The sequence below is a fragment of the Chanodichthys erythropterus genome, chromosome 9, assembly GCF_024489055.1.
Source record: "Chanodichthys erythropterus isolate Z2021 chromosome 9, ASM2448905v1, whole genome shotgun sequence".
NCBI classification, from domain to species: domain Eukaryota; kingdom Metazoa; phylum Chordata; class Actinopteri; order Cypriniformes; family Xenocyprididae; genus Chanodichthys; species Chanodichthys erythropterus.
Genome location: NC_090229.1, coordinates 14,937,634 through 14,963,960, shown reverse-complemented (window position 1 = coordinate 14,963,960; position 26,327 = coordinate 14,937,634). Strand labels below are relative to the sequence as shown.

Sequence of the window (26,327 nt, the reverse complement as noted above, 5' to 3'; positions counted from 1 at the left end):
TTGAGAATCCAAGTCAGATCTGTTACTACAAGGCAACCCATAACTACCTCATGGGTAAAACAGTTGTGAATCTTTTGTCAGAGGCACAGGGGCTTCAGGAGGATCAGCCAAGCGCCACAGACATTTCAGAAAATACAAACCCAAACACTTGGGAAATCTGAAATATACCAAAGCCAAGGAGAAAGACAAAATACTGAACAGAAGTGGTGGAAATGGTACTTTCCAGACCAAAGATTGCTTTAAATCTCAGCTTATGAACATTTTTGTTTGCCATTTGTACATTGTAGCAAAAGAAGTTTCCTGAACGAAACATGAGGAAACTGTTGCACATACAATTCAAGTCTTACTATAAGACATAAAACCCCCACAAAGATGCATCTGTAAAAAGATTCGTAAAGAAAGAAAGACCAAAATCAATAAAGGTTACAATCAGTGTCATAATAATCAGCATAATGGGCCCTTCAAGACTAAGGACTGCCATTAGGTTTCTCATATCTCAGAGCAACATGTCAGGTGACACTCTGAAAACATTCAACAGGATCATATGCTTGGGTGATTTGAACTCCCATAGCTAATGCTTGCAAAATTCATAAAGACTTGATCTGAATCCAGACTACTGGATTTAAATGTTTTATGCACCTTGGAGAGGGAATGATGGTCTGTGCTCGGCTCAACCAAGTATGCTGCGTCATATGAATTGGCATGGGAAAGGCTAAAACTGATCCGAGATCAGCACTCCCAGATACCTCAGTGCATTAGATTTCAGAAACGAGCGCACTTTGGCAAAAATTGTGTCTTACTGAAATGATCAAGCCACCAATCGTTTCTGAGAGAAAAGGGGGAGTTTAAACAACCCTGAAGTCACTTCCAAAGCAAGAACAAACAGTAAAACATCAGATCTGTAGGACTACGACTCCCTCTCTTTTTTCCTTCCTTTGTTTTTTTTCCTTCCTTTCTCCCCTCTAGCTCCAGTCACTTTCACATACTCTTCTAGGTCTTTACAGCATATAAATCAACATTAATAAAGTAACAAAACTATATAAAAAAAAAGGAAAACGTTCCACCTGAACAGCACCTGCATAAAAATAAGATAGAAAATATTATTTCAATAAAAAGTTAAAAAGCTCAATAAAGTTTGAAACATCAGTGTGGCACACTCTAAATTGGAGTCAACCATTAACGTGTATATTATATTATTATATAATATATATATATATATATATATATATATATATATATATATATATATATATATATATATATATATATATATATATATATATATATATATATATATATATATATATATATATATAAAAAAAAAAAAAAAAAAAACCACAAGTAAACTTTCTTAGACCATTTCACTCATACAGCTACATTTTCTTGGAAGACTTTTTTTTTGTTTAGTTTTTTTAAATAATTTTTTTTTCCTGGAATGCTTTTTCCATTTTTTTATTATTTTTTTTTTTTACGTTTTATGTTACTTGAAAATAATCTCTCCCTCCCCTCTTAATATTTATATAATTTACTTTTGGTGGTACCCACAAGCTGATAGTTTGAAATTTCCGTACCATAATTATCCCCCTTAAAGTGGGGAACAAGTTCAAAACCTCGACTCCCGGATACAGACCATCGTCATTCATCTAGTCGCATTGGTAAACGTGTGCTTGTGCAACCACCTGGTTGCTTCCCAGCATGCACTTAATCCCAGTTGTGCTCAGAAATGTTTATATTCACTCTTATCAATTACTGATAAGATTTTTGGTGAATTTTACAGGAAACTGTTATGGTTTCCTAGACATCGGGTTGGATGCATCTGATACTGCAATTCCAATTTGAGTCTTGCAAGGCAGAAACCTTGCATTCAAAGTAAAATGCAGCATGTTTACTGGTTCTTTACCTAGGGGAAACCATGCCTCAAAAGCAGACTGCTGGAATATTCTGGCTTAGTGATGCAAGTCGGTACTGGAAGGACACACTCTGGAAGTGCTTGAGTAATGGAGGAAAAAAGCTAGCTATTTCTATTGGTAAGGAGATTTTCTTGTCGGAATTAAAAGGCTGTGGGGATGGACAGAAGTATTGTGGGGAAGTAAGGTGAGGCACTATTATCAGAGCTTCGCTCCACTTATACAAGATCTCTGCTAAAGTAATGCAAGTCAAAATAGCCTTCATCAGAGTTGCATAAGCACATACCAGTATCTTCAGTATCTGCTGAAGGGGAGGGGGATATATGTGCGCACACACACACACACAGAAACAGACATACATACAGGAAGAACGTTCCTGAAAAACAAATGCAGTTGCATCTCTCACAGAGAATATTCACAGTGGATCCAGTTGTAACGTGGAAGCAGCACAAAAAGGTTTGGGTAGGGGGTGGGGGTATTAGACCTTTGGTGTTTGAGCTGGTATTTATGCTCTACCTTTAGACAAATTTCCAAATGGCTTATGTAACCCAATCGCTATCCTAAACAGAGTCCAGTTCATTCGCCTTGAGCTCTCAAGGTGATTCCCATGCTGTCGAAAGTTGATCAAAGTGCTGTAGGAGTTCTTGCTCCAGTGCTTAAGGGAATTAAATAGATTTGCAACAGGCACAAACTGAACCATGGTTTAGGAAAGGACTGGGTCCCATTCAAGTGGGTAGAAGAAACGGAGAAGGATTTGCACAAAAGATAGCAGATACTTGTTCGTTCGTCCATTTGAAATTGGAAAATTGTTCACGGGAGCCCAGCTCAACCGATCAAGCGCAGTCCCCCACAATGACCAGCGGTGCCAGGAGCTGCCTGAGCTCAGAGGCAGACACTGGTGCTCCTTTCAGCAGGCTATTCCTCTGTCTGCGCTTGGCCAGTTTGGAGTTAGAGGGAGGGGAGAGCCGCATGGACGTGGCACTGGCTGTGATGACCTGAGGAGGGTCCAGCTGCTGTTCTTCCAGGTCGTCTTGCTCGGCCAGTTGCCGGTTCATAGCAACAGCCTTGCCCGCAAAGAATGTCAGGTCCTTAGTGCTGCTATTCCTGTCAGCGTGGAAGGAAGGACAAGGTTAGCCCGATGATGCTGCTGCATATATTAGTAGAAAAGCTTGTACCAACTCAACTCACCTTTGCGGCAGGATTGAGGAGGGGGGACAGTCCAAGGCACCCTGGAGGGAAAAAAAACAAAAAAAAAATCATGAAGATACCGTCTTAAAGTTACTAGAAATACACTTTTGCAGATTTGTAGTGAACGCATAACAAAACATTCAGTTCCTTACCCCTTGTACCCAGGGGTGTTGGAGAACCTGAGCGGCACTGAGACGTTTCTTGGCGTCCCGCACAAGCAGTTTGGAAATGAGGTCTTTGGCGCTGGAGGAAATATGAGCCCACTCTTTCTCTGGAAACTCATACTTGCCCTCCTGAATGCTTTCAAACAAGGTGTTCTGAGAGAAGAGAAGAAACAAGAGATGAGTTTTATTATTATCATTCCATTGAGCAGCACATGAATATAATGCTTTTGACGTAGGTTTACAACAGTGCGCAGTGGCTAGCGTAACTAAAGAAGGGTGAGTTTTGTACCTGGCATGCTTGACAAGGTTCTCCATTCTCCCATCCACAGTCACTTCCACAACGGCCCACAAAGGGAGGGTAACCACTCAGCATGATGTAGAGGATGACGCCCAGGCTCCACAGATCACAGCGCTTATCGTAGATTGTGGCCTCCTCGTTGAAGGCTTCCACAACTTCTGGCGCCATGTATTCGGCAGATCCACACTAAGGTGAGAGTGAGAAAAAGAGGAAGGAGGGTTGAGAAGAAAGTAATCAACTGCCACCTGGGTTGTTTCAGTGATGTGGCAAAAGCACATAACTGGCAGTCACATTGGGGGAAAAAAAAAAAAAAAAAAAAGTGCATGTGTTGGTTCTAAAGAGTTTTTTTTCTATCACTGTCGTTGTTCACATTCTTGCATTCAGCTGACAAATGTCATGTGTTCTGTAGGACCCCTAAGCATGTCTGAAACCGACAGCATGAGAATCACATGGAAAACAGCAGGTCGTGCCAAGCTAGAGGGGGGGTGGGAGGCAGGGGGTTGGTGACAGATTAACTGGTTGAACGCTAAAGGATCCACCGGTTCTTGCTCACGAAACGCATTTCTGCTGCAGTCCAGATGGAAAATGCGATGGTGGAATACAACACCTTAAATGAAGTAACCGAGGTAACGATTGTTATGTCACAGATGGAGGCAGGGTAGTGAGTCATGGAGTGTTTTGAGGGCTCAGCTGCATGCACAGACTGCTTTGTTCATTCGGGCTCCGACCGCCTCTGCCTAAAACTAGGTCACGCGTTGGGACAGAAAGAAGGAAAAAAAAAAAAAAAAAAAAAAAAGGAAAGATTGTGCGTCCCAGAAAACCCACATACTGTTCTTTATTACATAACAGCAACACGCACTCATTTGCAGCATCAACAGCACACAAAAATCTGATGTAAAAGGATAAAACCTCTCTGGAGCACCAGTTCAGTAGTTCAGCAGGACAAAAAGATTTCTGGAAGGATCTGCAGAACTGGGTTCCTTTTAGTTTTCCTCAGTGGGCTGGGCCAGGCTGCTGCATTAAGCACCTATTATTATGCAACGCAAACTGAGGTCAGCGTTACAAAACTCGCCTTAGCAGGGTTTTTTTATTTTTTATAAGAGATCACGAATTCCAGAACTTCCCAGAATTTGTACACTGCAGTTCTAAACCATCCATCAAGGACATTATCTGAACCCTAAATGATTGTAAATATAAAACAATAAAACACATTCAACTAACTCATAAAATACATTATCGTACGTGGGTGAAGTAGGCGTAAAAAACTAATAATGCAGCGAATACTATGACGGGTATGACCAACCCCCCTCTGGATGTTTTCACAGATGTTCAAGTGCAACATGGTCATGTTTTGGTTTGTGTTTCTGAGGTTAAAGGAAGCGGTCGGTCTGCTCTGCTAGTCTCTTTTGTTATCCTCAACCCAGCTGCCGTTATTGCTCCGCCTTCTTGCACTTATGTAATGCTATTTCGCAGTGCAGGAATCCGAGTGCAGACAAAAGCTTCCACTGTTGCACCCAACCCCCCTCGACATGGCTGTTTTTGCTCACCGCCTCTCAACACCCTCACATTCAAGTGAACACTTCACCACCACCACCCCCACTCCTGAACAAAAGACTCACAAAGCACAGCACATCTAGAGCAGCCCAGCTGACATCAAAAACATTGCTACAGTATTTAACTAGTCAGTTAGCCAACTGTACCAGATTTCCCTGTAATTATCAAATGAGGGCTCATGTTTTGCAGCAGTTGCCTTGTGTTCTGTAAAATCTAAGTATATTCCTAAGGCTCACTCGTGTGCCTATCTCTGTGTCTTTGAGATAAGAGTGAGGGAGGGGGGTTTGAATGATAACTGCGCAGCAGATTTTCACTTTCAAGACAAACTTTAGCTGTAAGACTAGCATAGCATTGCATCAGTCACTTTAGAGCAATGCAGTTACTAGCATCTAACAAGTGCTGATTATATATGGGGATTTCCAAGGAAGGACAAACTGGCTTGAGCAGTCTTGTTGTCGGTTCAGGTGTTTTTGTGGTAGGCAGTGAGGCATGCATCAGCTGTGCGAACAAGTCACCTATACATATATGCAGATGTGAATTTCCCCTGTGGTTATCACAGTATAGAAGCACATGCATTGCAAAAGTGTAAAGAGAAAGCACTTTTCTACATGGTTCAGGCAGGAAGGTACACGCACTTCTCAGAAATCAGGACTTTCTTGAAGCATTTGTTATGATCAGACTACACAAAAACACGAAAGGCCCGTGGTAACAGTAAAAAAAGAGGGTTGTAAAAGAAATAAAAAAGGGCGAGGAATCTCATAAACAGCAAAGCAATCTAGTGACAAACAAAGAGTTAACATCTAGTTAGCTGTGAGAAAAGAAAAAAAGAATAAAAAACCCTGATAAGATCCCTGGGATCCTGCCCAAGAAAAACATGTTGGGTGCATGACCAGAGAGTGCATTAGATGCTCCTCCCCCTTTTATCCTCCCTCTCACCAAACCAATCACAGACCAGTTGCTAGGTGTGGGGTGGTAACACAGATTGAAAGACTAATGCCCAGACAGGCTTGAGGAAATATCCGCAGAGACAAAAACAAGAGAGAAAATAGAGTTTAAAATGTGCTGAAGGCAGAAGTTACGACAGGAAATTGGAGCACAAAGGCCAGAAATGTTTGTTTGGGTTGAATTCTTGCTCTCTTTAAGCTGTAAATCACATGGGGGGTTGTGGATGATGAAATTGGAGCCATCTAAACACTAGCTCAAAAGTTTAAAAATCACAAAAGAATGTTCTGATCAATATTCCGTCCCTTCCTGATGAAGTTACTTGCATTTCTGGAATTTAGAGACTCTGAATGTTTTATTCCTGGCGGTTTTCATTCTCACTGCACAACAAAGTTTAAGGGATAGTTCAGAACCTCTATGACTTCCCTTCTTCTGTGGAAAACAAAAGATGATATTTTGAAGAATGTTTTAACAGTTTTAAAAACAAAATTGGACTTCCATTATATAATGACTTTAGGGTAATAAAATTACGGATTTTTTTTATTTTTGGGTGAACTCTCTCTTTAAATACATAGAATGTATTAAATCAAACCCTCTCCCCTATGGCAGAATCACACGAGACTATTGGCTAATCAGCAAGCACAGGGCATAAAGACAAACCCCACATTGTTTACTTACTAGATACACTAGAACCTTTCACCCTTTAACCATTCAGTCCACAAATAGTCCTTTCAACAAGTTGTTGGACCCAACTCGGGTTACCCTGAAAGCCCCATGCTGAGGATTTCTCACTGTCCACCCCGCCGTATCACCTGTTCTAAGCTGTCTCGCCCCAATCATTCAAAGCTATGAAGTTGAAGACAGATATTTGTTTACACACACACAGCAGAGATAACCGCAAGAGTTGCTTTGAGTCATGCACCCAGTTTCAAATATTTTGAAAGAAACCATAACCGGTTATAATTTGAGATTGTAACTTTGTAAACCATCTTATCCACAAGTGGGTGAAGTCATAACAACAGGGATGTAGATAAACCAAGAACTGACTCAATACTGCTGCTCCACTATCTCACAACAGAAAATTGTTGCCTCTTTAAAAGATCTATAGTGGTCATAAAACCATTCCTTGACCTCAGCACTGTCTCTAGAATGATTAAATTAGCCAATTAGAATGAGCTACGTTACTGACACCACCCCAAGTCAACCAATGGCATTAAAGCAGGTCCTCCAGATAAGAAACAACAGTGACAATGTGTTCATCTTATCCATAGACTTCGAAATATCAGGGAGGAGGCTGTTAACGGCTTTATCCTGTTTGTTTCTCAACCAAATGCGATATTTTGTTTGGGCGAATCTGTTTACAGGGTCACAAAGACACTTACTGGAGTGAGGAGCTCTGGAGTGGAGATGGGTGAACTGTCACTGTTGAGTTTAATTCCGCTGCCCAGATCGAAATCACAAATCTTCACAGGCGAAATCTGCAAGAAACATGAGAGCAGGAAATCAGATCAAAATCTTCTGCTCAGAAACGACAATCAGCAATTGACAGGCATGCCCGAGTGTTTACAGTCTGCCTGGAAACTTCAAATCATCGGATCATACTTTCTAAACCACAAATGCAAAGCGTAGCTTGAAATTCTGACAAGCCAAACATGCTGATGTAAAAGACTCACCCTGTGCTCGTGTTCACACAAGATGTTTTCAGGCTTCAGGTCTCTATGGGCCATACCTACAAGAGCACAAACACAAGTCATGCGTTAGTTGTGGTATTCAGGCTAAGTGAGGATTGTCGATGGGGGCAAAGATAGGACGGCAAATGTTTCCAACACAACTTGTTGCTAAGTGCTACTAAAATTACCTTAGCATCCCCTCACCCAACAGTACTGGCAGGAATAAAACCTTTCAGCCCACAACATTACCTAGAAATCCAGTGCGCATCCCTCAAGCTAGCTGATGAAATATGATCGAGATACAACTCGATATGATTTCCAACAACCCCCTTAACTTGCCCTTTCCCACCCCCCATGTGTAACACCATCTTCTTATCTCCCCTTTCCAAGCCTAAAAGAACCCCTCCCTATCTGTGTTCTCGTACCTTTATTGTGAAGGAAGTCCAGCGCACTCGCAATGTCCTGCACCACAATGCTGGCTTCCTGCTCGCTAAAGTATCTCCTCTTGTGAATGTGGGCCAAGACGGAGCCTAAAAAACCCCACATTGTTATGCATTAATACCAATGCATGTGATCTTTACATTCCAATGGAGAGGGTCTCAATTAAATTACTCTGGGCTGGTCTTTGGGCCCAGGGGAGGCTGGGTAATGTTTCTCTAGAGTAACATAACACCACAGAACACACACATACCTCCTCTGAGCTTCTCAAACACAAGGTAAAACTTGTCCTCCTCCTCAAAAAACTCCACTAGCTCCAGAATATTTCTGTTAGGTGGACAAAACACAAGGTTTTAAGTTAAAATATCATTGTCGACAATTCCAGACCATTAAAATTAATCACATACAAGATTTTTATTGAAAATATTTACATAAAGATACTGAAGAAATTAATAGGTTACCTGTGGCCCTGACACTGGTACAGCATTTCCACCTCCCTGAAAACCCGACTCCTGCTGTGTCCTGGCCTCTTCTCAATGATCTATGAGGTGAAAACGATACCAGGTTAAGATCAAAGCCAAAATGAGAAGCAACATCCTGAGGTGACAACCACCCCCTTAAACTCTGTGACCATTTGGTTATAAATTACTTTCCTAAAGCAATAAACAGAGCTGTTTAATCCACTTTAAAGCAATAGTTCACCCAAAAATAGAATTTTGTTTTTTGTCATCCAAACCTTTGTGACACTCCACTTTTGTGATATATCCATTTTTCCTTTCTTCTCTAAGGCTTAGGCAATGTATACGTGTGTTAAGGGTTGTTTTTTTTTGTATTATATGCATAAATATACATGTATGTTACTGTTACATGCGTGTTGCATTTAGCAAAGTTGATATAATTAAAATAGTAAAAATGGACAAAAACAGTAAAAATATTGTGTTCCACAGAACAAATGCATGTCATACATGTTTTTTTCTTTATTTGTCATGAGTGAACTATCCCTTTAAGACAGAAAGTAAGTTCATTTTTTTTTTTTTTTTTATATGTGATAATGACACTCAACCCCCCTGAGTCCAACTAAAAGTACGAGCAAAAGTTACTGTTGACATTGAATCACATCCTCCCCCATGCGAGGCCTCTGTGTTTTCCTGATTGTGTGCGGCTCTTCCAGCTCCCTGGATTAGCGGCGCTATTGAGAGCGTGCAGGCGAGCACATAATGCGTATCAGTTTTAAGAATGAGGCCCGCGGGCCAGCGCATTCCCAAAAACCCCAGCACTACCGCCACTCGGCTGATTCAGCAATCAGTCTACTCAAAAGCCACAAAAAATTACAGGGTATAATAAATGCTTGAGGGAACCTGAGGGATGCGGTGACAAATTTCACCTAGTTGCTGAAGTCTAAACACATTATTTGCTGCAAAGAAAAGCCTGCTTCATAATAGGTTGGCAAATACATTATACACAATACAGAGGGAGTGAGAGCACCCATAAATCTCCATGTTAGCTCAGGGAGGGGCCCTATAGAGTGACCGCTGTCTGTAAATCAAACCATGCTTGTAAACACACTACCAAGGCCCAGCTGAGACGGCTACTGGGGTCGTTTTCATTCACCCTTTCCTTTTGTTCAGACTAGGACGCCAAAGATCTCAACCCCCCACCCCATGCAAAGAGGGGGTTGGCAGGACATCTGGTGAGAGTTGTCTGAAACCCATCCCAGCATAAACTGACCTAATGCTTGTAATGATCTATCCTCCTCAGGGACTGAAACACATCCCTAAATAATCATAGTCTTTGTGTAGCTGGCTATATTAAAAGAATGCTATGAAATTTAGGAGGATGATTTTAAGTATGGCGAAAATAACAAAATGTAGCAATAAGAAAAATGTTGTTTGTTTGAGAACTCAAAGTTTTTTAAAGAGATACTTTAAGAATTCAAATGCTTAAAAAAAAAAAAAGAAAAAAAAAAAGTTGAGCTTCCTCAAATCTAAAAGTCAAAACAAGATTTTCTGGCACACAATGTACATTTCCTAATATGCTTTTGTTCTAGATTCCGCAATGTGCAAGAGAGAGAGAGAGAAAAAAAAAAAGTAGGTAAACACTTAAAGGATTTAACTCCACCCTAGCCCCCCTCTTGAGGTTTATGTTTCGGCAGACTTGCCAGTACATAATGTTCCCGCCACGGTACAATCTACCAGCCAATGAAAGCAATGAATTGTAAAAGCATGTGACCCCTTCACGTCTCTGATTGGCTGGCCCTCTATCCGGTCAAACAAAAATAAAGAAGTCTTTCCGCTAATCCTGCTCTGTAAAACTACAATAACACAACGGAGGGACTGGTTGTTCAAACATCCGTGTTTGTGAACAAGAATATCATTCTATTAAGAAAAAAAAAAAAAAAAAAACTGCTCAGACAGGTGCAAATAGTTCAGTTTGCAAAGTAAATACTATTCACAATTTTTACAAAATAATTACATAATGAATTCTGTAATATTACCATTTTCAAACACAACTGCAAATTTCATAAACATGGCTTGACTTTGAACTTACAATCTTGCAGGAATCTAGCATGCCCTCACCAACCACATGCAGCAGTGCCAGTCAGCACAAAACGACTACAGTCACGTATGCTTGTCAAAGTGGGAAATTTCAATCCCGTCATCCATTTGATTCAATTTCCAAGAGACGGCTTCAAAGGGAAAATCCTTTCTAACAATAGCCTGCGAATGCCATATCTGCACGGACGCTGCACATGGAATATCGGTTCGTTTACAACACACAAATGCTATTATAAGAAACACAACCCAAAGATGTGTCTGCATTGTCTCACCTCAGCTTAGTTAAATAACATTTAACACATGTAAACTATAAAGAATCTTACCTTCACAGCATATTCTTTGTGGGTGATTTGGCTGATGCAAGTCTGGACCCTGGCATAGGCCCCTTCCCCTAGCACCTCATCTTGCAGTTTATATACATCTGAAATCAAAACAAAAGTGCTATTAATAAACTACTAAACCCATTTGGACCCGTCGAACTGTAAAAGTATACTTGGAAATTATAATACCTTAGCCATGCAAAAATAGAAAATGTCGCCCCATCTGATATGCACTCACCCTCAAATCGCCCTGAGAAGCTGTCTGTTGCCCGGCATCTCTTTTTCTTCTTGTGTCTCTTTTTGGCATCTGGGATGTCGATGGGCTGGCTGGATGGCAAGTCTGCATGTCACAACAGAAAGAAAGTTTCAATTAAAAACCTGATAGGCTGTCGTTAGGAATAAACACCAACAGAATGCGGCTTGATTATATAAAGAAAAAATAAGCAGATGTTGTTCAGCCCATATCTTTAAAAGTAAAATATGTAAACAAGGTCACGAATCACAGGCGGTTCTTTTTGTCAAATTTCAGGTCTTCCTTCTGGTTTCTCAGGAACAGTTAGATAAAAAAACAACAACAACTTACCAAGCCGGGCGGAACAATCAAAATTGAAGGCAGAGTCAATGAGATGGGATCCTGTTTTGGAAAATTCCTCAGATTCAAAGGGGTTTTGGCCCTGAAGATAAAAAAAAAAAAAAAGATTATTCACAATCTGAACAGTTTATCATTGTTGCATACTGGTAATTGCCCAGCAGATACTTTTTAACTAAGAACTTCCTGGCATTCGGTTTAATGTTTAAACAGTCTTCTAGGATCTCTGATACCCTGGCCTATGCAATGAAATAAGCCTGAAAAACACTTGTGCCTATATTGTGATGTGATCCATTGCCTAATGCCAAAACAATTAAATATTAATGAATGCAACAGCAGTAGAGACTAGCGAGATCACACTCTCACCTTAAAAGAGCGATGGAATCCGGTAACTTCTGTGATCTTGTTCTGCACCATTTTGTCCTGATTTTTGTGACTTTGTTTAAACTGGTGGATGGCGGCAACAACGGTGGTCTTAGCTTTAGTGATCAAATTCACTCAGCTAATCCAATGTCTTAAGAACCGTGGTGCTTTTAACGGGAAACCTGAGAAAAACAAACAAAAATGTTTGTAAATCTGGCAATGTTTTAATTACTGTACATACAAAACACTAATTTCCAAGTTTCCAATAACCAAATGCATATGCAAAGAGGTAATTTGTTTATTATTATTACTCTTATGTCACTGCAAATGATTTTTTTTTTTGTTGTTGTTGTTGTATATTTCAGAATATGACTTGTTCTTCTGCAGATCTCATGCAGTGGTAACTAAGAGTAAAAGATGCCAAAAAGGATGCAGAATCACGACCAAAGTAATCTAAACAACTCACAAGCTATATTGTATAGCTTAGTGTGAGAACAAAACAAAACCCAACTAGAGTTGAACTAGTGAACCGGATCAGTCCGGTTAGTGAACTAATCATTCAGTGCTGCGCCTCCAAAAGCATCCTTAGTCTAAATAGATCATAGAAATCCTTAATCACCATTTATCTCTACGATCTTATGCTTACGGTGCTTTTGGGGAACGCAGCCCTGCTTGGCGTTATAAATTGGATCAATAGAGTAGATTCAACAGATTCGACTCAAATGATTCATTCGCCCACGAATCGCACATCGCTCTTACATATGCTTATTTTGGACTATTCTTCATTACTCCAAAAACCTTGGAATAAAATAAAATAAAATAAAATAGTGTGGAATACTTTTATGCTGATTCTGCTTTTTATACGAAGCTTGACCATTTAGTCATCATTCATTGTGACTGAAAAAGACTTTCTTCAAAATATCCAATTTCTTCTCCGTAGAAGTCAAATTCATAGTGGTTTGTCATGACAAGAGAATTCTCTCTCTTTATCTAAAACTAATTTTTGAGTTAACTAGCCCTTTAAATACTTATTGCAATAGACAAAATAAGACTACATGCGCAGTAATAGCAAGTCACGTCACGAGCAGCGACTTGCATTTACATGCCTCGGAGACTTGTGCCAAGAATAACTCCGGTAGAAAAGCTTACTATTTCCGTCCGTTATCCACTCAACGACATACGTTATTTATTCAAGCGACTAATCACACGTACTCACGACGTTCATCTCATCACCACAGTTAATGAATACAATGAATGATTCAAAAACAACATAAATCGAGCGGTTGCAAGAGTCCATAAGCATTATGAATCAGTATGAAGAAACACAAACCTCAGAAAGACAAATGACAGCACAATAATGAACTGACCTAAAGGTAGCTTCTAGATATTTCCAGAAATCGCTCAACAATAAACCAAATCAGACCGTTGCGCTGAATCCTTTTAAATCAAAACCATGGTGTTTTTATTTGTTTAGTCCGCTCATCTGTCAAGCCCGATATAGCAGCTGAATGTGAAGCTCGTCCTTACCCCGTTGTTGTCTTTAAAGCTCCAGGCTTGACGCCGTTGTATGAGCCTCTGCTTCGGGAGCAGCAGATGGTGGCCGTGGGCGGTTGGGACTAAATGTGTGGAAGGTACAAAAAGACATACGGCGATCCTCGGTTTTATAATCTCACGCCCCTTCCTACCCTCCTCCTTTCAGTTAGACCAGCCCCCTCATCCCTGTAAACACGTACCACACACACTTTCACATCAATCGAGAGAGAGGGAGAGAGAGTCACGTGGGCTGGTGACGAATGTTATGATTATAGCCTGAGGTGAATAGAAAGGCTGCAATGCTTTAGCCTGTTCGTTCTTTTTCTCTTTAAATGAAAAGCCTTATAAATTAACACCGGTACAGTAATAAGAATCCACTCAAATTTATGATAAAACCTCAAACGTCCATTATCAAAATGTAATGTACGTAGTGAACAAGCATTCATTTTGCCTGATGCAATATTCTGCAACAGGCAAATTAACTGTCAAAAACCCCAAATGACTAAGCGTGAGTGTTTGAGCAGCTGGTCAAAACTGGATTTCTGTTAAGGAAATATCAAACAATCAAAGCAATAATGATGTGTTTAGATGTTCATTACAATAATTAGTGATAGATATTTTTTCTTCTTCTTACAACTATTAGTTTGTAGTTATACTGTATGAACAAGTCTGTTTTTTGCTCATATTACAAATACACACAATATTATAGTTTAATAATAATAATAAAGTTGGAATCTATCTATATCTCTGTGATGTAAATAAACCAGGTTTAAATTAATATAGGCTATAACTGTTTAATACAGGAATTCCAAAACATTTATATCAGCCCAATCCCTTTGACCCAAAATGTAATTTATTATAAGTTAATACTTTACACTTTATTGTACAGTGCAGTAGTTACATTGTAATTAATCAAATAAGTACTGAGTACTATTAATTAACTACATGTACTTTGGGTTACAGTTAGGGTTTGGATTAGGGTTAGTTACTTGTAGGTATGCATAATTTACTGTTATTACTATAGTTATATAGTTAAGTGTTGTATAGTTAAGTTTGGGAATCCTCTCATGATGAATAAACCACAGGATGTAGATTATCTAGGAACATATGCATGTGGATTATCCACCACTAGAAAAAAACTTTTGTTACTCTTAATTTGAACTCCAACATTCCTTTCCCTTAACAGGATGAAATCTTGACATAGATGGATGGGAATGTCGGAATCCACGGGCACACACGCAGTCATGACACCGGCACGTTTTACAGACATGCTGAGTCGGAGAGGCAGTCAGGAGTAACTGATCCGCATGCTGGTGTTAATGAAAGCCTTGATGATCTCGATGCCTTGAATGAGCCAAGTAAGGCCCAGACATGGTGTATTTAATACCCAAGTTATTACGGATTCTATGTTGTGAAACATTCTTAACCTAAACTCACGAGGTTGTGTCAATAGCTATATATTATGTTCTCCGATGGCTCACGCTTTATTTTCTCAGGTGGTCAAATAATTAAATGCCACTAAGGGCCATTTGGCTCTGAGGGACATCTTGTGACTTTCCCCCTCCCTTCTGTCTATCTCTCTAGTTGCCCTCTCAATGTGTTTTGCCTATATATTCAGCCATGAAAACAGCCCTGAAGATTACGCAAAGTTCAGTGCAAGGCTCGGGAGGAGAGAAGCACATGATGAAATGCCAAGTTATGTTGAAAACAAGCCACGTGATAGAGGTGGAGCAGAGGGTACTCTGGGTTAACAGAATGGGGCCTTCGCAAAAGGGTCCAAATGGTATTCTAAAACTCCACTGGGTGGGAATGCATAGCAGAGTCAATAACAGCAGCACACACATGTACAGATCAGAGTGTTTGTGAGGGTGGAATCTGATTGGTGAGGTTTTATGGGTGTGTTATTGTCTCTTTATACTGTAGAAGAGATGATTGCACTGTTAATCTGCATTTGAATGTACAGTGCAGGAACATATGTGACATTTTCATGAGGAGAAAAAAGTGAGAAGGGCCCTCATTGGTGGGGAAAGTGAGAAAGAGAGGTGTTTGTGTGTGTGTGTGATGACAGCGGAGTGTGAAAGTGAGAGCGTGTGTCTTGGAGAAGGATAGAAAGACAGACGAGTGTGCAAGTGTGAGTGTGTGTGCTTGGACTGATCTCTTAGGGAATTCAGTAGTCCTCTCCTGTTACATCAAGGGTGTGTAGGTTTTCCGAGGAGTCAGCTAGTACTTACACACAAGATGTAGATTTATTCACACTTCTTCTGTAGCACCTAAACCTTTCCTGGAATCAAAATCCTTACAGCAGGAAAACTTAAACAGCTTATGACCAGAGGTGATTGTCTTCAGACGTATTACAGCAGGATACACCGGAAACTGCAAAGTGAGTGACAGTGTGGATTACATGTTTTGATAACATGTTTTTGATAACAAGGCATAGGCCTGCATAATTAGCCAAAGTTTTAAAGTTAGTAGTGAAACAGTAACTGTGGAGGAAATCACAGACTTCCTCTTTCCTCCTAAATTAAAAATTTTGTCCATCCCAGAAAACATTTTGTGTGTGAGTCGGAGTTTACAAAAGAACATAACAGTGACGTAAATGCATAGGTTAAAAAAACCCTCTAGACTCAATTCCATTGAAATACTCTTTAAATATTCAATATGATCATATCCCAATTCCTTATATTTAGAAACATATCTAGATATGTAGACATTTGTAAGGCTATTTCACTATGCATACTGATATTTTGACCATAATTTTCCACAATATTATTAACCTGTATGCATTTATTCAAATATGTATTGTAGTGTATGAAGAGTCAATGGGTTACAACTTACAGTAGGCTAGTTAACAAGCAAAATAGCATCTTTGAATCTCAGGATATACTATACAACCTTACGCAACATTTCCCCGCATTAAATCAGCCTGAACGTGCCACTGCTTGATTGCAGCGTGCGCGTGAGTGTTTTCCTCTCGTCTTGCACGTATCAGCACACCAGGAGCATGAGGTCAAAGCTCCGCCCATTGACGTGTCATTTCCCTTTTACTCTAGTAGTTCTGGTACATTCCGAACAGAACAACACAGCAGAGTCTTTATTGCGGTTTCTGCACATCCAGATAATAACGCGTAACACACGGCCAGGCGTATTTGTTTTGTTGATGAAAGCGAAAGAAAACGCCTGTTATTGTGCGGAACTGTTTATTAGTGCTGCAGGAATTTAACGGAACAGCAGATGTGTTATGCTTTGTCTGATGCAACTCACTATAACCATGACATTTGTAACTCCAACCAACAAGTACATTTAGAATTTAATACATTTATTGTGCGTGTATGTATTTGCATACAGCGATTGTGTAATAGATTCGCTAAAAGCAAAGCTTAACTTACTGCGAGTTGGTTGTCTGGATTATGTTTAAAGCGTTTTTTAGTAGCGAAATTGTTATATATAATATATATATATATATATATATATATATTTTTTTTTTTTTTTTTTTCACAGAGCGATGCCCGTATCATGAATGAATCACTCTTTTGAATCAGCGGAAATGCTCGGAATCATATTAGGACAGTTCACTCATGCATTTTTATTTTTTTATTTATTTATTTTTGACAATATTTAATGTAATGGCACATATTTATGGTAGTCATGGCCGTACATAAAGATATATCAAAGTACCACGGTATTGCCCTCTAATAGGCTATTTTGAAAAACTTAAAATGGCGCTGTCCTAGCAAAAGACAAACATACACACGGCAACTGGATTTTTAATTTTAACTTATTTTGTTTTCCTAATAAACATGTATTATATAAAATTACACACCTTATTTTTAATATTTATAGTGTAAAAAATATATATATATATCGTATATATATATATATATATATATATATATATATATATATATATATATATATATATATACGATATATATATATTTTTTTACACTTTTCTGTTACCTCTGTTACCTTTCTGTTAAGTTGTTTTTTTCTGTAGAATAGTTGGAAGCTAAATTTTGGGTAGTTTACAGAACAGTGCACATGAAAACCCTTAATATACATATAAACAAGACCTTGGCAATATTTAGCTTTCTGAATTGGCTTGAATCTGTCAGATCTTAACTAGGCTTTGGAAATGGGCTTTAAGGTGCACATAACAAACCAGTATGACCTTGTTACACCGCTCAACGTCAATGTTGCATGACACTAAGACACGCCTACTCATTATAAAGCAGAGACTACTGGAAAAATCTGGAATCGCGGGCAGACTGAAGAAGATTGCGACAGAGTGGTGATGATTAAGTCATGGGTGGAGCGCGATTAACAGTTAACGATTTCATCATCCAAACAAACCGAGACTGAATAATTATTTCCCTAAACGTACAACTCAGCACTTATTGTGCATGTAGGCTACTAGTACTACACAACAAAACAAACAGCTCTATTAACTTTAAAAAAAAAAAAAAAAACACTGATTAGTTATAGTTAAAACGCTAAAGAAAGCACAATTATAAAAGAGCATTGTTTGAAAATGAAAACCCCTTGCATAACCAAATTGTAGATAGTTTTAAAATATGAGGGACATTTGTGATCACCACTCAATGCAACATTTCATTATCTAGATCCGTGTTGTGATGTGCCTTCATTGCCATCTAGTGGACAGAAACAAATGTGTTTTGTTGCCCTGTACGTATGTGTGGATCAGCAGACTAAAAGGGCACATTTTTTTTCTGTCAGCTTTTATCTGCAATCTAATTTAATGGATTTAATTGTGAAGATTATTAGAAGGCTGAGAGAATGAGACTGAGTCAAAACCAGCAGAAAAGACAGAAAGCTGGAGAAACAGGATTATCTTTCATTTAAGTCAGACACGGGTAAGTTTAAAAATCCACATTACATGGCAGGGATGATGTACTAAAATATATAATTTTGTTTAGTAGTCAAACATTAAGTCATACCATTTCATCAAGTTTAGTCAGAATTAGTGATGAGAACATGGCCAAAAACAAAGGACAGAACCAATGACATACACAGACAAGAGGAAGTGGGTTTAATATCTCAACCACATACATAAATAGTCAAATATAATCTGTATGTTAAAGATTATAACAGTTCAAGAGAACAAAAGGAGAACAAATTTGGGAAAACAAAAATATCTGATAATACTGATTTCTAATAAAAAATACTCTCCATATGCCTACACATGAGAATACAGAGAGATGTACATGTCTCTCTCTAAATAGACTATTACAGTACTTTAAAAGTGTATAAAAAATAAAGTCTTTGAAAGTTTGGTCTGTTTTTAATTCGTCAATTTGCGTGGTCCTGATCAGTCTGGAATGTAAAGGTCCGCTTTCTTTTTCAGTGGCACATCCGCGATGTCATCTCCTTCTGTTAGGAGAAATAACACTGCATTAGCATGACGTAAACCATCACAAAACCACAAGTTTCAAGCATCACATGTTCAGGCAGCTACCACATATCTGCATTCAAAAAGCCTTGTTTCAAATAAAAAGATCAAATTTACTTTCTTATTTATTCATAGATCTAAATGTTATGTATTTATTGTGAAATACATAAAGATCGTCTTATCTGTGTTTATATATACACCGATGCAAAAACTTTGGAAACACGCTATGCAAAGCGACCGAGCTCCTGATGTCAGTAACAGGACCTGCGGGTGTCACCTGATCCCACGGCACCAATTCAGCTGTGACTGAGAGAATGAACTGCTGTGTCTATAGAGCGAAGGGTTTTTCTGCCCTACAGGCTCAGACGCTCATTAACTGCCTGTGAGAAAATGATAGAGGCTGGAATATCAAACCCGCTGACTCATCCTGTCCTAGTATGGCCCTACCAATTAGCAAAGCCATTATAAAATGGGCTTGTTAGCTACTAATCAGGAGGCGATGCATTAGCGCTTGATTCCGTATCTGTCGCTCTTTGTTTTTCGCTTTCTGCTCTCAACAGGTTATGGGAAATCAGAGGCGTCTAAACCCACACATACACAGATATAATAAAATATATTTTCCTGTAGCAAATTATAGGAGAAAAAAAATATAATATTATATAATATAATGATTATAATGTGCGATTTTTGACTCTTGTTCTCTTTAACACATATGCTTACCAGAGGTTCCAGCTCTTTGTGGTCTATGAGGTTGAATTCAGTAACAAAGTAATAGAAATGTTTGTAACAGGTGTTCACGTGGGCCTCTGCTCCCATCTGGCTCACGCAGTCAAAGTGGTGGATGTAGACGTGGACAAATACCCGGAACAAACGAGACAAGATCTTCTTTGCTACCTGCATGAAGGTCTTAGGGAATGGCGTACCTAAAAAAAAAAGAAACAACACATGAAAATGAAAATAAACCTATGTGTTTCAATACAAAAACAGTCTCAAGAGCGAGAATTTCCAAATCTAAACTTTGTTAACCGAGTGTTAGTACTTTTCAAATACGCTATATTGCCAAAGGTTTTGGGATGCCTGCCTTTACATGCACATGAACTTTAATGACATCCCATTCTTAATCCGTAGGGTTTAATATGCAGTTGGCCCACCCTTTGCAGCTATAACAGCTTCTGGAAGGCTTTCCACTAGGTTTAGGAGTGTGTTTATGGGAATTTTTGACCATTCTTCTAGAAGCGCATTTGTGAGGTCAGGCAGAGATGTTGTCTCCGCTCTAATTCATCCCAAAGGTGTTCTGTCAGGTTGAGGTCAGGACTCTGTCCAGGCCAGTTAAGTTTCTCCACACCAAACTCGCTCATCCGTGTCTTTATGGACCTTGCTTTGTGCACTGATGCGCGGTCATGTTGGAACATGAAGGGGCCATCCCCAAACTGTTCCCACAAAGTCGGGAGCATGAAATTGTCCAAAATTTCTTGGTATGCTGAAGCATTAAGAGTTCCTTTCACTGGAACTAAGGGGCCAAGCACAACCCCTGAAAAACAACCCCACACCATAATCCTCCCTCCACCAAACTTTACACTTGGCACAATTCAGTCAGGCAAGTACCGTTCTCCTGGCAACCGCCAAACCCAGACTTGTCCATCAGATTGCCAGACAGAGAAGCGTGATTCGTCACTCCAGAGAACGCGTCTCCACTGTTCTAGAGTCCAGTGGCGGCGTGCTTTACACTACTGCATTTGATGCCTTGCATTGCACTTGGTGATATAAGGCGTCTACTCTATATATGATACAGATATAAGGTGTCCCAATACTTTTGGCAATATAGTGTACATAGAATGTGGTAGCATACAATACATACATGACAGATCAAAAGTTTGGGGTCAGTAAAAATTATTTATTTTTTTGAATGAAAGAAATGAGTACTGGGCCAAATCAACCAAATTTCATAAACTTTATTTTTTTTCATATTTTTTATGAAGAATCATAAATAGTGATGAAAGCCAAAATATTAAATGTCATGGATGAATATTTATTGATTAAATATTTTGTGGAGGGGAGTCAAAATGATAATTTTTTTACCTGAGATTTAGAGCCAGTTGGGTAAAAATAGATCTATTAGTTAAATCTGTTGACTTTAACAGTCTTTGTCACATTATATGCCACAATGGTGACAATTCAGAAATGGGAAAAAGCACTTTTTTCCCCTTCCTACAGTTTACATGCATGTAACTCAAGAAGTATTAAAGATATTAAAAACCTTTTAGATTTTGGTTCTTAAAATTTGAAGTGCAAGTATTATGAGGGTTAGTGATTTCTCATTGTGACTTCACTTCCCTATCAGGTTCTAACAGCATCATGAAACAGCATCAGACAAGTTATTTGTAGATTAAAGACAGAACTGAGACGACACTGAGTCTGCTGATATCATCAGAAAAAAAGTATCTCTTATCTCTGGATGACAGAACACTCATTTTCACTTTAAAACGTTCTTTTCTAATCTGCACGTCCTCACATTGTAAGTTTCTTATCTGGACATGTGCTATGATGGATTATAAATCGCGGAATCATATTTCCACAGTTTATTAATAGAGTCCTGTGATATGGGCTGTTATGCAGACAACCATGTCCTTATACATGGCAGATTCTGTGACTGTCTCGTTGCATTCTAAGAATCTGTTCCATATGCAGACTTAGTCTATTTATATCTCACTGTAAATTGACCCAATTTAAAAAGGCACCACAGATGTCAGACGGCAGGTTGGAGATTATAAGACAAAGCCAGGGAGGTCAAACACTACACTTGACCAACCCAAATGTTTCTGCATATTTGACAATCTACATCTTGATTCGTAGTTTATTCATGTCTTAAATGCAGCTTCAAATGGTCAACATGTTTATATGATGACCTATATCATGGCCATTTTGAGACATCCGTGCTATACTAGAAGTGTATTCAAATGTCTTCTGCATAGCTCATTCTAATGACCTACAAAGGTATGGAGGACTAAAAAGATATATATAGCAGTATATGTATGTATAGCAGCCTCAAAAAGTTATAGTATTTAGACATTTAAGACACATTTTGCAATATTTGAATGTTATTGTGTTGCAAAATATCAAATCAAGTGGCATTTATTTTAAAGAACAATGAGCACAATTACACTTTCAAGCTTTTTTTGACATACTAACAAAAGACGCTTTCTGGACATCAAACTTCTGAACTGATTTCATACTGTATGTTTACTAAAAATTTAAAAATAATAATAAAATAATTTATTATTAAAAAATTATTTATTATTATAAAATGATTTATTATTATTGTGTGCCTTGCCACAATTCTGTCTCTGAGCTCTTCAGGCAGTTCCTTTGACCTCATGATTCTCATTTGCTCTGACATGCACTGTGAGCTGTAAGGTCTTATATAGACAGGTGTGTGGCTTTCCTAATCAAGTCCAATCAGTATAATTAAACACAGCTGGACTCAAATGAAGGTGTAGAACCATCTCAAGGATGATCAGAAGAAATGGACAGCACCTGAGTTAAATATATGAGTGTCACAGCAAAGGGACTGAATACTTAGGACCATGTGATATTTCAGTTTTTCTTTTTTAATAAATCTGCAAAAATGTCAACAATTCTGTGTTTTTCTGTCAATATGGGGTGCTGTGTGTACATTAATAAGGAAAAAAAAAAAATGAACAAATTATTTTAGTAAATGGCTGATATATAACAAAGAGTGAAAAATTTAAGGCGGTCTGAATACTTTCCGTACCCACTGTATTTTAAAAAAATATCCTGGCTCTTCCAAGTTTTATAATGGGAGTGTATGGTACAATTTTTTAAGCCCAAAAAAAGTACATCCATCCATCATAAAAGTAATCCATACGGCTCCAGGGGGGTTAATAAAAGTTAATATTTATAACTATACAAACTATAATAACTGGCTTCTGGTAACGACCGTATTCAAGTCTAGTTCCGGTTGAAGAGTGACCTCTTACCTGACAAAAGATGCAGTGATGAACACGGAAGTGCAGAGGATAGAGCAAAACAAAACACCGGTCAAGAATTAAAAGTCTAAAATGAAAATTACTAAAGAAATGTCTTGAGTTTGTTGCCCAGCCTTTTTGTTTGAACCGCGAGAGGCGTGTACTCTTCACCTAAGCTTATGCTATGCCTATGCTGGAACTACGTTGAGACTCTCGTGAACACGTGGATGGCATTGGTTTACAGTTTATAAAGTCACAATTATGGATATTTTTCTTACAAAAATGTGTCACATCACTTCAGAAGTACTTTATTTACCCCCTGGAGCTGTATGGATTACTTTTATGATGGATGGATGGCTTTTTGGGCTTCAAAAAAAGAAGAAAAAAAGGCATCATTCACTACCATTATAAAGCTTGGAAGAGCCAGGATATTTTTTTTCAATATAATATATTGTGTTTGGCTGAAAGAAGAAAGACATATACACCTAGGATGGCTTGAGGGTAAGTAAATAATTAATAATTTTCATTTTTGGGTAAACCATCCCTTTAAACCCAAAGTATACTTTTTTTTTTTTTTTTTTATGCATGTGAATACAATCGAAAGCGGAGTATTTCAAAATACACTCTGCACTCTAGAAAGTTTCATCTTTGTCCAGTGACTGTGCTATTTTTCTCCAGAAGTTATAACAAATAAAAATGTCTTTGTATTCTTTTAAACTAAAGTTGTGGCCATCTCATAACCCCCACACAAACGTATGTCAATGTGGCCATCTGTTGTCATTCTAGTCTCTGGTATTTCAATTCAATGTGCATGTGCGACCTGCATGCACAAAGTACACATGGTTAAAAAAAAAATCGAGTGGCGCGCATACTATTCTGGTGACAAAATTCATGTCACGTGCACTGTACACGGACCCTTGCATACATGTAAAAACTGAAGGATGTTTTGGGCTTTAAAACTGATTAACAACTAAACGCACCCAACAAATCAAGGAAATGTTGGTCGACAACAAAGAGTGTTTTGGATCATGTGGTCCTTACCAACATTAGTGGGGAAGATCTGTTCATTGTTGATCTGGACTTCAATCCAGTCCATTAGCAGGCTCATGTATTTGGGTGCTGGGAGAGCAGTGGGCTTCTTGTACTTCTGTTCGTCCTGCCAGCGGTACTCGTACTTTGGCCCACCGGACATAACGGGGCAGGTCTGGTCTGTGCAGGAGTCATTGATGGTGCCGTAGATGAGGTTGATGCGGTTAAAGAAGTCCACCACGTGAACGGCCACCCAATCATTGAGGTCTTCGCCATGCGGCAGCTGTACCGCCTGCTTCAGATCCAGACCGGCATTTAGAGATGCCTGTGCTTTCTTGTGCAGCTCAAAGCGCTGCGTTCCAGGCTCAAACTTGCGCTTGGGCCGGAATGTTCTGTCCTTGTTGAAGACTTGTTTTAAGGCCATGGACATTGTTGCCAGGGGACAGGATTGTTGAGTAACGTGCTTAAAATGAGCCTTTTGATAGCAGGGGTGCCTGAAATGACAAATTAAAAGATGGATAAACAAGGACAATATTGTGTGGAGGTTTCTTTGTATCACCGATTGCACTCTGAGAGAGAACGGATACTGAATGTGAAAAAGGGAGAGAAAATAAAACTAGGTCAGACTTTGTCTCCTCCCGGGTTCCCAGACCTTTTGGGTAATGATTTCATTTTATTATGAGAACATCATTTAATAACACTGCACACATAAAGAGCAGTTTCTATTCAATATTTTGTTTATATTATTTAGTGCTGAGTAAGGGTAAAAAAAAAAAATTGACTTTTAATTTTCATGACTTTTTCAGAACTCAAATATTTACAGGTTTCCAGATGGGAACAAAACATGTGAAAAGAGTGCTTGTGATTTTCTTTCGGCTGTGACACTGAAATAACTTGCATATGCTTGCATTCTTTTTTGCATTTCTTACATTATTCTTACATGGATTTTCTCAAACTCAAGGATTAATTCCAATATGCTGAGCTTCAACATCAAGTGGTAAAATGTAGTCAGAAACAAATGTTTTCAGTTTAACCAGCTTAACAAACAATGTATCATATCTGTATGTTAAAAAAATGAACAGGTTGTACACACAGGCATTATATTTAGAATATTAGGGGAATTACTGAGTAATTTCCTGTTGGGCACCACGGGTGGCAAGCATTTATTGGCCAGGGCAGGGGGATTCCAACATCTACAGTATGTTTATTAATAGCATATATTTATATTTCAAATGTATACATTTAAAAGTAAAACTCTAAAATATTTCGACATTTTATTTTAAGTTATAAGTTAAGATACATATATACACACACACACACACACTTGTAATTTAAATATTTTAAATACTGTAAACATGTGAGCGTGTACATGTTTCTAAAATGAATGGATGCCAGTAGCACACACCAAAAGCGAAACAACATGTTGCGCGAGACGCTGGTCTGTCTACACGGTAATTCCGTGTGACGATGTCGTTTTTAATGGCGTGACCAGGACTTATAATCACATGAATTTAACTTTCATGGAAACACATAGGTACGATAACAAACCAACCTTTGTAAAAGTGCGAATTAAATACCCTAAATGTACTAAATAGCGATTTTGTTAAGAGAACGCTTTCTTAGCGTACAGTGAAGTTGAAGCAAACTTACCGAGCAAGCGCCTTTCTTGTTCCGCTTTGATGTGAACCGCCTATTTACACAGCCCTCTATTTTGTTCGGTATTCAAGAACGTTCTTCGTTATTGTAATCACATTGTATTTGCAATTGTTAGAGTTAAAAGGAACGTGGCCTTCGCACTGTAACAATTATTAAGTCCACACTTTCTAAGGAAGCCACAAGCCCCTCCCTGCTGAGCAAAGTACACTTCCTCTATTGAAACATCAGTAGAGCCTCTTCAGTCTGCCACTGAACATGAAGGAAGTGTATTAGAAGCACTATGGTAACACACTAACATCAAAACATTTATTGCATCGGAGATATTTATAGCAAAACAAAGTTAAAAAGCAGCCTTTTAAAATCACATTAAACTAAATTATTTGTATAGGCTACAGGTGTAGCTGAGGTAGCTGGCAGACTTTTTACTCAAAGTAGTAGTTTCTTAGGGTAGGTTTATTTTTGTAAGTCAGTTTCTGTAGACAAATATCTTAGAAGCTTAAAATAAATTGCACAAATGTAAAAGTAATAAAATAAAAAATATTATAATTACTAAATTTGACATTTAAAACAGAACTTGCCTGAGGTTGACATAAAAAAACAGCTTAAACTTCCTGTTAAAAACTACCTTCATTACATAGTTGCCTCTCAAATGTGTTTCATTGTGGATTTTAATCGTGGTCTCCCCTATATATATATATATATATATATATATATATATATATATATAT

The 26,327-nt window shown here is 38.5% G+C and overlaps 2 protein-coding genes across 4 annotated transcripts; both read right to left on the bottom strand.

The window, feature by feature from the left end:
- Window positions 1-1,296: 1,296 nt before the first annotated feature.
- Window positions 1,297-13,672, bottom strand: mknk2b (MAPK interacting serine/threonine kinase 2b). Of its 2 annotated transcripts, XM_067394701.1 has the most exons (14): window positions 13,516-13,672; window positions 11,992-12,170; window positions 11,620-11,710; window positions 11,275-11,376; window positions 11,040-11,137; window positions 8,623-8,702; window positions 8,415-8,488; window positions 8,149-8,253; window positions 7,727-7,782; window positions 7,436-7,531; window positions 3,549-3,743; window positions 3,248-3,412; window positions 3,096-3,136; window positions 1,297-3,011 (listed from the first exon to the last, which is right to left on the bottom strand). In XM_067394701.1, the coding sequence occupies exons 2-14, from the start codon at window positions 12,040-12,042 to the stop codon at window positions 2,741-2,743; spliced, it is 1,425 nt and encodes a 474-aa protein (XP_067250802.1). In that variant the 5' UTR covers window positions 12,043-12,170; window positions 13,516-13,672; the 3' UTR covers window positions 1,297-2,740. The 2 variants fall into 2 exon arrangements, with proteins under 2 accessions (XP_067250802.1, XP_067250803.1); XM_067394702.1 differs by lacking the exon at window positions 8,149-8,253.
- A 4,736-nt stretch (window positions 13,673-18,408) lies between these two features.
- On the bottom strand, window positions 18,409-25,803 carry mob3a (MOB kinase activator 3A). 2 transcript variants are annotated; one of them, XM_067394703.1, is made up of 4 exons: window positions 25,594-25,803; window positions 23,956-24,437; window positions 19,649-19,851; window positions 18,410-18,909 (listed from the first exon to the last, which is right to left on the bottom strand). In XM_067394703.1, the coding sequence occupies exons 2-4, from the start codon at window positions 24,371-24,373 to the stop codon at window positions 18,880-18,882; spliced, it is 651 nt and encodes a 216-aa protein (XP_067250804.1). In that variant the 5' UTR covers window positions 24,374-24,437; window positions 25,594-25,803; the 3' UTR covers window positions 18,410-18,879. The 2 variants fall into 2 exon arrangements, with proteins under 2 accessions (XP_067250805.1, XP_067250804.1); XM_067394704.1 differs by lacking the exon at window positions 25,594-25,803 and having other exon boundaries at window positions 18,409-18,909; window positions 23,956-24,433.
- Between the last annotated feature and the right edge of the window lie 524 nt (window positions 25,804-26,327).

Coding starts and splice junctions, on each gene's coding strand:
- mob3a (XM_067394703.1), bottom strand. CDS start 24,373: ATGTCCATGGCCTTAAAACAAGTCTTCAACAAGGACAGAACATTCCGG. Junction 19,852..23,955: donor GATCTTCCCCACTAATGTTG/GTAAGGACCACA, acceptor TTTTTTTTTTAG/GTACGCCATTCCCTAAGACC. Junction 18,910..19,648: donor ACAAAGAGCTGGAACCTCTG/GTAAGCATATGT, acceptor TTCTCCTAACAG/AAGGAGATGACATCGCGGAT.
- mknk2b (XM_067394701.1), bottom strand. CDS start 12,042: ATGGTGCAGAACAAGATCACAGAAGTTACCGGATTCCATCGCTCTTTT. Junction 8,703..11,039: donor ACAAAGAATATGCTGTGAAG/GTAAGATTCTTT, acceptor TTCACCTCATAG/ATCATTGAGAAGAGGCCAGG. Junction 7,532..7,726: donor TGTGTGAACACGAGCACAGG/GTGAGTCTTTTA, acceptor TGTTTCTTGCAG/ATTTCGCCTGTGAAGATTTG.